Source organism: Eimeria necatrix, genomic scaffold (assembly GCF_000499385.1).
Source record: "Eimeria necatrix Houghton genomic scaffold, Enh_scaff588, whole genome shotgun sequence".
Lineage (NCBI taxonomy): Eukaryota > Apicomplexa > Conoidasida > Eucoccidiorida > Eimeriidae > Eimeria > Eimeria necatrix.
The window spans coordinates 198-11,785 of NW_013654448.1; the positions used below are offsets into that span (position 1 = coordinate 198).

Genomic DNA, 11,588 nt, shown 5'->3' on the forward strand with positions numbered 1-11,588 from the left:
AAACTGCTGTCTTGCAATATATTTCAAATTCCACAGTTTTGCGATTTATTTCAAATTCCATTCTTGAAATGTATTTCAACTTCCAGAGTAAACTTCAAATTCCAAAGTCTTGAAATGCACTTCAGATTCCAGAGTCCTGAAATAGATTTCAAATTCCAGAACCCATTTCAAATTCAAGATCCTTGAAATAGACTTCAATCCCCATAGTATATTTCAGACTCCAGAATCTTGAATTTGATTTCAGATCCAGAGAGGGGGAAAGGGGAAGAGTTTGAGGGTTTTGTTGGGATTTGCTGCTGCTGCTGCTGCTGCTGCTGCTGCTGCTGCTGCAGGTGGAGAAAATGCTGAAGTCGCTGCAGCAGCAAGTGGAGAGTGCAGAGCTGAAGGGAACTTTGCCGCTGCGGAGTCAGCAGGTGACGGCGCTGCTGCGCTGCATCTTGGCTGCGCTGCAGGGGCCGGAGCAGCGGCAAGCAGCAGCAGCAAAGCTGCAGCAGCTGGAGCAGCAGCTCAAGGGCTTGCCGGGGCAGCAGCAGCAAACTCTCAAAGCTGCAGACGCCAGCAACAGAGAAGCAGAAATCCTCAGAAGTTGTGTTGCAAAGGCCGGCCCTTCTGTCTACGACTCCCTCGACGCAGCCATCAGAACTGCCAAGGAAGTGAGCTGCCAGTCTGCTGCAGCAGCAGCGCAGCAAAGCAGCAAACCGAAGCAGCAGCAAAGCAGCAACGCAGTCAACCTTGCTGCAGCAAAGCTGCAAAGCAGCAAGCCGAAGCAGCAGCAGCAGCAGCCTCTAACGCTCGCGAATTATCCCCTTTGTCCTTGTTTGAAGTGCAGCAAGCAGCAGCAGCAGCAGCAGCAGCAGCAGCTTCAAAGACATGAATTTCCCGCTTCCTCTTGTTTGAAGTGCAGCAGGCAGCAGCAGCAGCTTCTAAGACTCATGAATTTCCTCTTTTCTCTTTTTTGAAGTGCAGCAGGCAGCAGCAGCAGCTTCTAAGACTCGTGAATTTCCCCTTGTCTTTTTTTTGAAGAGCAGCAGGCAGCTCTTTCGGGCTTTTGAGTCGAAGTCGAGGCCTTGAGTTCGGACTTGTGCGCTGCAGAGCAAAGAGGCCTCAGCCGAAATTCAAGAAGCCACAGTGGAGTTCGCAGCAAAAGCCACTTCGGACTTGGAGGGCCAGCGGCACTTCATGTTGGCTTCCGTTTACGACTTGCAGCTGAAGCAGGAGGCGAAGCAGATGGCGGGGCGTTTCAAAAGTTTGTTGTATTTGCACAGACACGTGGACCTCGCGGAGCGCAGAAAAAACGAAAAGAGCGAAGCTTTCAAAACCCTTCTTGCAGTTTCTCGCCAAGAGGTCTTCGAACTCCAAGAAGGACACAGCAGCAAGGTTCTCGAGTGGCAGCAAAACGCTCTTGTGCAGAGAGTCAAGGAAGACGACAGGTGCTGCACTTTGCTTTTTGTTTCTTTCCTTTTGCTGCTTTGCATGCAGCAGCAGATGCATTTTCTTACAAAGTGCTGCTCCCAGCAGCTCCCAGCCTCCCCAAGGTCTCAAGCAAAAAGACAAATTCAAAAAGAAATTCCCTTTTGTCTGCAGAATGCTGAAGGAGCTCTCAGGCCCTCTCGGCCGGGCCTTCCAAGAGGTGCTTTGCATGCACTGACATGAACCAAAAAAGAAAACATGTATTTGCAAAATCTGAGTTTCCAGCTTTCACTCATCAGTTCGAAGACGCGTTTGCTTCAAGAACTGAACCTGCAGATCAGCACCGCTGCATTTCCCGTTTTCTGTTTTTGTTTTTAGACTAGCAAGTCAGCACCACTGCATTTTCTGTTTCTTGTTTTTGCTTTAGACCTGCAGATCAGCATCTCTGGATTTTCCTTTTTCCGTTTTTGTTTTCAGACCATGGCCGAGCTGCTGACAGCGCGAGAAGACGAAATTTCGTCCATGGTGAATAACCTCTCGGGCTCTGTGGGTTCGATAGTGCAGCAGCGGTGTTCGAAGCTGACTGGCAACTGGAGCCAGTCTTCTTACACGCGGAAGGCTTTGAAGGAGTTGAAGGAACTGAAGCAGCAGCAGGAGTCGCAAATAAAAGCAAAAGCAGATCAGCAAATGGAGCTGCTGCGCACATCTCTGCAAGCTGCCCACGACGCTGCTGTGCGCCACTCCCGCGTGCTTTCGGAGCGCGAGCTCGCGGCGCTCACGAAGCTGCACAAGGCTTTCAAGAAGGAGCTGCCGACTCACCACGCAGCAGCAGCAGCAGCAGCAGCAGCAGCAGCAGACACGCAGGCCGAGGCTCTCGGCGCTGCTCGCAGGTGCAAAGGAAGTTCCGGAAAGATCGTCACTGAGATGTTCTCTGCATGCTTTGCAAACGCAGACTCGCAGGACAAGTCCTCTCCAGCCCAGCCCCCCCTCTCCTTCGACTCCGACAAAATCGACGCAATTCGCAAAGAAGCTCTTGAAAAACTTGCTGCAGCTTTTGCCCGCCGCGAAGAACTCCACAAACAGGCGGAGGCGCAAAGGCTCGACCACCTCGAGAAGCACCGCCAAGCAGTCTTGAAGTTCATCACGGAAACTTCGAAACTCGCCGTGAGCCTCGCTGCCAGGGCCCCGCCCTGCAGCCCCACTGCGTGGCAGCAAAACCCGCATGCATGCACGCGTGCATGCATGCACGCGTGCATGCATGCACGCATGCATGCATGCACACATGCATGCATGCACGCATGCATGCATGCATGAGGGCTCCGCGGGAAGCCGAGAAGTCCCCGCTTGGAAGTGGGGCTGCGCATGCAGTGCGGTGTACGTACAGTCGGACCGCGCGCGCAGCGCCGTCAGCAAAGTCGCAACTCTTGCGGAAGCAACAGCAGCAGCAGAAGCAAGTCTGGGGGCCCCCCTGGTGCGGCACATGGGTTTGTCTCGAGCTTTTGAAGATTTGCTGCAAGTCCAGGCGCTGCCAGACAGCACCCGCAGCAAAGTTCTGACTCTGAGACAGAAGCAGCAAGCCACTTTCCAGGCTGTCCTCGATGCCCACAACAAAAAGCTCCAACTCGCCCACTCCACTGCAGTTGTGGGCCTCAAGCGCACGTAAGTCTAAGTCCAGTTTTCTGCGAAAACACCCACGCCCCGCTCTCCACTTGGGGCTATTTAAAGTCATTTTCGACCTGTTTCCTATAAGCCTCATCCCGCAGCTGCACTAGCAGCAGCAGCAACAGCAGCAGCAACAGCAGCAGCAGCAACAGCAGCAGCAGCAACAGCAGCACTGTCACCTGCCAGCTTGGGGCGAAGACACGTGCATGCAAAAGACTCTCATTTTGTTTTATTTGGACGGCACGCCCCTCCTTGGTTTCTAGATTTACATATGCGGTGAAGTGCTCAGCATTCTGTGTTTGTGAGCTCCACTTTATGTTGAATAAATGATAAATTATTTGGCACATTGTCAAGTAATTCTTCTGCGAGATGCGTTCATTTTATTATCCAAGACGTTGACGTATGTTGTTTAAATTAGTTACAATTATTTTCAGTTTCATGCCCCCGGCTTGGTCTCAGGTGGGGACAAGAAAGCAGCGGAACTCCTTTGTCAATTCTGCGCTTTTTGTCTTTCTCCATGTATTTGCTTTTGTATTTGTCTCTTTTTTCTCTCAGAAACAATCGCTACATAGAGGGACTGAAACAAGCCATGTACAAACACCGAGAAGAGACAGAAGAATTGGCCAGGCAGGCGTTGGAGAAACTCGCAGAAATCCACAAAAAAGATATCGAGGAAAGGACTCAACTCAAGACTCTTTTGGCCAACGTGCGAAATGCATTTAAATATATACATATACACATATATATATATATGGTTATATGTATAATATGTAATATATTATATCTTATATATATATATACGAGGCCCCACCCGTTTCTAGCACTACGTTGCACAAACTAGTTCAACATATACTTTCGTAAATATGGACAGGTGCACTTGTGCAACTGTCCATATTGAACTCGCATAGTTGTGCATTTAAATATGCAAATATATATACCTGTGAATTCACTCCACTTCAACTTCAAATATGACACATAAATGTTTGCAAGACGCACTCCGTTGCATGTTTGAACAGAGCATTTCTGAAGCTTTGGTGCTGACGGCAGAGGCGGAGGCGCGCACAGAAACCTGCCAGAAGCAGCTAAAGCTCCTCGAGGGATATAAAAGCCATCAGTATGACTCTGCAGAGCTCAAGTCCAGACTGGACGAGGCTGCTGCAGAGGAGCAAAGTCTGGTCAAACGTGCGCAGGTAAACAGCACTTTTGCTGCAGCACTGGTCAACACGGAAGAACAAACACAACAACGAGGAGAAACACAAATATCGGAAACACGAACACAAAAGTTTAAGTGAAGCTGCAACTACAATAGGGCATCTGCACTTATGCATTCGCCCGCTTACTTCTCTCATTCATGTTTGTGGCGCTTCTGCACCGAAAGAATGCTCCCAGTTCTGCATGTCTGTGATCTTCTTGCATGCGCTGCGTTGACATAATGGAGCACAAAGCTGCACACTATAAGCGTGCATGCATTGCCGGTTTATTTCAAAAGCACACTTTTCTCGCGCGGGTCAACTCTTGATGGTTGGTTGCTCATTGGGTCTATCTGCGCATGCATTGGCTGATTGCACTTCTTCTGGATATATTCATTGCCTCTAACGGCTTTCAACCAATTGTTCTAGAGTTCAAACTTAGGATGAAAACACAATGTTTTCGTACCACTGATGAAGCACGCCATACGATGTGGCACAACACTGGAGCTCAGCCGCTGGGAATCCAGGTTCACTTGCAGCCTGTCACTTCGGGCCTCCATGAGATGAATGCTGGCTGCAGGAAGAAGAAGAATCGCGTCTGGAAGACCAGAAAACAGCCTTTGAAATGCTTGGCGCCAAGGAGATGGAGCTGGTCGAACTGCTGCATGCGCATCAGCTGCATGTCAGTGACAGCAGCCACATGGAAATAGCCGCGGCAGAGCTCCATGAAGCAGAGGTGCACAGCGCCACAGAACGCATTACAGAGCTGCTGCTGCAGCACGCCAAGACCCAGTCCGCAGCAATATTCAGCATTGTCGTAAGCAACCCTAGCCGCAGACCCAGATATTCTTGAAATGATCAATGGCGCAAGCCGAAAAAAACAAGGCAGGCAGTTATGCTTTACACAACCACTGAAAGCTTGTTTATACTCACTTAAGTTCAAAGTTTCACCCGCACAGCCAGGTATTCATGCCTGCACTCTTGTCAAACGCATGCAGACTAGCGGTGCTCCCGCGGTGGAGGCCGACGTTGCTGACTACTGCGCGAGCTGGGAGAAGGTGCTGGCCACCTCAGCAGCAACCAAAGCCGAAGACCAGCAGAGGCATAAAGCATCCAACACCGACCGCATGCATAGCCTTATGAAGTCCCAAGAAGCCCAAAACCTGACAAGGCGCAAGCAGCAACTGCATGTATCCCACGAGATCATCGAGGCACGTCCTGCGGAACGCATACACTCTACAGCTTACTTTAATGCATTTTGGAGCCTTGCATTCAACTGAACTGAATCAATTCAATTGAGATGCTTCTGTATATCATAATCAGTTTAAGCAACAGTTCATTCAAACTGCCGAAAGTACTAAGGCCAGAACTCTGCAAAAAGCTCCACAACTTCAAGTGCACAGCATACAGCAAACACAGCCACAAAACAAGCATGCGCATATAGATTTGTTCATTTGCCTAGATGTTCGGTTGCCTGCTGTCTGTTCATATTTATCTTCTCCTTGTGTCTGATCGTTGTTGCATATTTCAGTTGCAACAGTACCAGGGTCCGATGGCGACAGAGAAAAGCCGATTCGTGAATGACTTGTTGCACCAGCTGGCCGTGTACCAAGCGAATGCAGACTTCGAGGCGGGGAAAACGGCTTTGGACACGAAAAACGGCGAAGAGCTGAGGGCCGTGGAGGCCGAGCTCGAAGAGCTTGAGGCCCTGAGCAAGCTCGCTGCGGAGCCAGCGAACTTCAGCCAGGCTGCTGCTGGCTCAGCAGACGGAGCCGATGAGGCTGCACAGGCTGAAGACTCAGGAGAAACTGATGGAAAGGTCCGGGGCAGCGCAGAGGATCCAGAGGCATCCGGTGCAGAGAAGCAACTTGGGGAGGACTCTGCTGCGGGCCCCACCAGCAGCGGAGAAGCTGGAGAAAACGCAGCAGGGGCGGGAGAAGGACAGGAAGGTGGTGAAGAATTGCAAAGTGGCAGAGATGCGGTGGAGGAGAAGCGGCGGCAGCTGGAACTTGCGTTGGCCGCGGGAGATATAAAAGGGGCTCAAGCGCATCTCGTTGAGATCTACAAGCAGCGCATGAGGTACGCCGAAGAAGAAGCTGATCGGGAAAGAATGCTGCAAGACCAGCGCACGCAGCAGTTGCTGCAGGAGAGGCGGCAGCGGCTGCTTGAGAAGAAAGCCCGGCTGGAGGCGGAACGGCAGCAGGCCCTGGAAGAACTGGAGAAAGCGAAACAGGAAAAGCTTGACAAGCTGCAGCAAGAGCTGCAGCAGGACCTTGTGGACTTTTCCATAGAGTTCGAAGTCGAGCCGCACGAACTTGACAAGCTCGCTCGCCAACTCTGGACAGAATCCCACCAGCGCTACCAGAAACAGCTGCGGGAGCTTGAAAAGAGGCAGGCACAAGACACGGAAAGTGGCTACGAAGCATTCCTCAAGGAGTGGGAATCAAACCACGACGGAGAGGTTGAAGTAAGTCTACACAGTGCAGGCAACAGCTCCTGTCTGCACGTAGATATTTAATGAATTTTAACTATGAAAAGAACCATACTGAAGAATTTTTGTATAAAAATGTACAGTTCACCACGGTACAAATGTAGTAAGCAGTCATATAGGCAGAGCTGAAGAGAAGTTGAACAGAATAGAGGAAGAGAAGCTTTGCTGCTTTGCCTGCTGGTCACAGGCTGAGCTTCAACTTAGGCATGTGGCCTGGCGGGCAGCTGCGAGAGAATTGGAAGACCACCAGCTGCACGAAAAACACGAACTCGAAGAGTCATGGCAAACGGCCCTGGAGGGTGTGTTGAGCTAGCATTGAATCCTGCGTGTCATACTTAGGTAGCATATGTGTATGTTCGTGAATTTGTTTAAGTTACGCTTTTCCACATTGTATCCCACGAAAGTTAATTGGTCCCTGAACTTCTTGCCTGCCGTTTTCAAATTTCCACACCTGACTGTAGGCAAATCTTCTAGAGAAGGAATCGCTCCAGACAACACTGTTTCCCCTAGTGATCTCCTCAGGGCTTCTCTCAGCGGCTGCCATAATACGCACTGTCTGTTTTGAGGCCAAACATCATGTCTTCAGGAAAGCTTAAAATGTTGGCTGCAAAGGGGAGCGAAGCAGCGAAGGAGTATCTCGAAGAGATAAAAGAGAGTCAGTTCATCAAAAGAAGCTCGGCATGCAGCGTTCTGGACATTCTGCATGCAGCCGCCAGAGGTCTTATAAGTTAATCGTGAACGACTTTGTGCATACACGCTTCTACTTAAGGTACACAAAGCATCTGTGCGTAATGGACTGCAGAAAGGAAACAAATGAGTGAAGTCTGGCAGCAGCGCTTCCAGCAAATTCGGCAAGAGCAAGCGGAGGCCCAGAGAGCCATAGAGGAGAAGCAGGCAGCGTACAAGGCTCAAGTGGGAGAGCGCATAAGAGCCGTTGAAGTGAGGGTTTTGTTTTTTAAAGCGAGTGCATATAGCTTTTCAGGAATAAGTGAAAAAGCACGCGTGCACACATGTCCATGCACTAATCAGTTTTGGATACAAGGAACGAGTCCAAATAGCGTTTGCCAAGTGCCCGATGATTGAAACATCAGCAATGAAAGATCAGCAAATTTCCAGGGGTCTTGGCTTTTATGCAGCATCCGCTGGTGCTTGAAACCTCATTAATTCCTGTGTAAAGTTTCACCGAATTTCTTCCCTAGTTTTTTCTGCTCACTAGAAAAGTACGTAAAGTGCATATGTTGTAGTGCAGTGGGTACTTCGCATATGTGACAAATGAAATATTTACAGGAGCAGTGGGCACAAAAGCTGCGGGATCTCAAAGACGAAGAGTGGACGAAACTTCAGCAAGTGCAAGAGCTCGCGGAGGCGGGCATAAAGGAACGCCGAATGATGATTGCCGCAGCCACGGAAGCAAGAATGAAGGCAAGTAAAGGGGAAGGAGGCGAGGCCGGAGGCCCCACGGGGGATACAATGCACGACCGGTTGCTAAATGAGCTGACGGCAGATCTGCGTCAGCTGGAACGCGCTCTTCAAGCCGAGAAAAATCGCCAGCAAGCGAAATATCAGGAGAAACTCCTCAAGAGGATGCAGCAAAGAAGACGCCGCATCCTAACTGACGCAGCGAAAGAGCAGAAAGCAATGGCTCAAGATGCTCTGGAGCATCAGGCCCAACTACTGACCCAGCAACTCCACCAGCAACGCTTCCTCTTTAGTCGAGCAAAAACTAAACAAGTCAGTCACCCCAATGTAACGGCCTGCTCAGCGGCTCCTTGTTTCCTGTGCCAGTTCCACTTAATACGTAACACATGCGAATACTGAAGCAGGTCAAGTAGCGACGCAACTCTGAATTCCACCTTAGACCTTAAGCATATGCTCTTATCAAAAAAGAAATCTACTCTCCAGATCCCACATTTTTCTAGCGTTTAAGCTGCCGTTATTGGGTGTTCTGCCCGCACTGCACTATAGGTGGCGCTCAAGTTCTCTCACCAGTGGCTGGTACAAGCCCGGCAAATGCTGCGAGCTCGCGCTGAAGGTGCTGAAGAAGATGAACAGAAGTTGCACGAGCTGTCAGAGAGAGAGTTTATGAAACGCTGCAACCTCATGCGGTAGGCATTTGTTTGTGTATGTCCCGTGCACTTCAACAGTCAAGAGCTGATAGGCACAACGAGCAGCACTCACACTCCCCAAATTGTATTGGTCTGAGCTAAAATGAAGGAGACTTGGAATCTTCTTCTGATTAATAAGCTTCTCTCTGGTTCCGTTCTGTTTTGCGAACACTCCAGCAAGACGCTTGCGAAGAGCATGAAACAAGTTGAGTCTCTCGTTCGGGGTCTTATGCCAGACAAGAGTTCGCGAGACACCCCAAGAGGCGATGAAGGTCAAACAATAAGACAGGACCGGCAAGGCCAAGCAGCTAGACTGGCAGTGTGCCTTCAAGAGGTAAGGAACCGCAAGCTATCAGCTAACCACACCTTAGAGAGACTGGCTATCAGAAATATAGACCAGCGAATAATGTAAAAGACAACGCTTGCTGTGCAGCTGCCTATTTTTTGCACGTCATATTGACGACTATAGAGCGATTGTGCAATGCTGGTGTGCCGTAGGTATCGACTTCTGCCACGCAGCTCAACGTCGTTCAGCGAAAATTCCTCAACTCTCGCACATGAAGCACTCCTGCACAATTTTGTACTATTTCTAAGCCAACCTCTACGGTGCACAGCACCTTGTGCACATGACTCCTGTTTCGTATTAGAACATAGTCTTTGGCTTTTGTTGACACTGACTTCCCCGGCAGCAGAAAATGCGAGAGTTATTCTTGTGCCCCTGATGAAAGAGTCATGTTCTGTATAAGGCTTAGACTGTAGTTCATATTTACACTGACTTTCCCTGGTGGCAGAAACTGCGGGCGTCAACTGTGTGACCCTGCGGACACAGCCTATACGCGACGCGATTGGTGCACCTGTTTGCTTTCGGTGCAATCTGGCAGCTAGGCATTATACTTGGCAGTTAGCCGTGTCTATTTAGCTCTTTTGTTTTCCTTATATAAAAACTATTACTTTTTCATTGTCAAAAGCTTGCGTGGCTTTCTACATAAACTATGCCATTGACTTAGCTTCAGAATAATAGTCTACACTGCTGCCCCAGTCACGCCGGTACAAAAAGAGGCTACAGAGCGACGGTAGTCCCCTAGTTGTAAAGCACGTCATGCTGACATGAAAATCCGCACGCCTTAGCTTGCTATTGTTGAATATCTCAGAACTGAAAAATGATGCGGACCTTCAGTACTCCCAGTTACAGTGCAGTTAACTAAACGCGTCGTTTGCATAATTGGAGGCCAGCGTTGAAAAGCCTTCTGCTCAAACAAAGGCACCTTCTGGTCACTCCACTCCGTCATTTCTGTGCCAGATCTCCAAAACGGAACTCTTCATCAAATCAAATAGATCAACACATCTCAGTTGTCCGCGCGCGCTAGTTCGATAAGGTAGGGGCAAGCATAACCTCCACCAGCTACATAAAACAGCAATGTGCCATTGGGGCTAGATTCGTGAACTCATACGCTCAAATTAATTTTAGTTGGCCACGAGATACATTGTCTGGATACGTTGGGCATGAAATATCTCGCTGTGCTTGACACGGACGAACATCTCGCAGAGAAACAACTTATTGGGTTCTACGTAAATGCCATAAATTATATTCACAGTCTGAAATATTTTCAAACGAATCGTATGGCGTATGGCGTCGGTCCAAAGCCCAAACGCTTTGCACTGTGTTGCCCAGCATGCTGCTTGTGCGGAAGGACGACCTGCACGTCACACTGACGCCCGCATGCACTTCAGCGTGGTTACAGGCATTTTCCTGTTCAAAAAATTGAATGGTTCGTGAAGGTGAAGTTTATTTTGCTCAACACATTCGAGAACGACAGAAGCCCCGACAGTCTTGCTCACGAGTATGTATGCCAGTGCAAGGGCTGTCGCTCTCAGGCTCGGTGGAAAAATGCGACTTTCTTAGATGAACTACAGGACCAACTTTTCTTGCAAACATTTTCACTAACTTATATTTATCATTAAATTGGCACATGCATTAGATCCTCTAGAGACATGCTGAACATCCTTGCTGTCTCTCTGCATGCTAGGGTCACCTCGGTCATTCCTATGCTACGATGCATAAACAATACCAGTGACTCTACATCATTCTGGAAAGTTCAGATGTCCGTAACTCGTGTAGACTGGGAGAAAACCCCGCCGTGCATTCAGAGGGCAGGGGAGACACCTGAGTTTGAATCGCCTTAGAACTTTCGCGCTAAAAAAATGAGCGTGAGAAGCCTCCTCGGGTCCTTCTTGGCCTTCGCTGCATGCCTACTTCCACAGATAGCCTGGACATGGTGCCAATTAGATGGATTTGCACTAGGCAGGGGAAAAAGGTTGTATCTACTGAAAACTGGAACTGCACTTGACTGCTCAAGCGCCTGCAAAGCGGTGTCGCGCTGTACACATTGGTCTTTTGACAGCGGAAGGCACTATTGTATTTTGAGAAGCGATGACCCAGCATACAAAATACTCATCCGCAAGCAGGATGATGCCATCTCAGCAACAAAGGACTGCTTACAGGCGCTCTCATGTACGTCGTGTAGTACTAGATTAGCTGGATAGAGCTATGGACTCTACTAAATGTAAAGTGTGCCGAGTAGAAGCATAGACTTTCCACCAGTTTTGCAGATGTAGCGATCGAACGCAAACTGTTTCAGAACTGCCTAGGCATTAGCGTAGTTTGCCTCCCCCGCACGAAAAAGGTCCTCTATGCAGCTTTTGCTGCACAAGAAACTCTTCCTGTTTTTG

General features: G+C 49.3%; 1 protein-coding gene across 1 annotated transcript; it reads left to right on the forward strand.

Annotated features, from left to right (window-relative positions):
* Window positions 1–332: 332 nt before the first annotated feature.
* On the forward strand, window positions 333–9,419 carry ENH_00064410 (hypothetical protein; the record flags this gene model as incomplete). The annotated part of the gene is made up of 16 exons (XM_013582202.1): window positions 333–653; window positions 1,093–1,430; window positions 1,585–1,630; window positions 1,888–2,574; window positions 2,795–3,069; window positions 3,628–3,778; window positions 4,089–4,262; window positions 4,843–5,079; window positions 5,261–5,320; window positions 5,794–6,729; window positions 6,941–7,052; window positions 7,556–7,692; window positions 8,041–8,484; window positions 8,719–8,858; window positions 9,036–9,192; window positions 9,357–9,419. Coding segments are annotated over 16 exons (4,278 nt in total), but the record flags the coding sequence as incomplete, so codon positions are not given.
* Window positions 9,420–11,588: the final 2,169 nt, after the last annotated feature.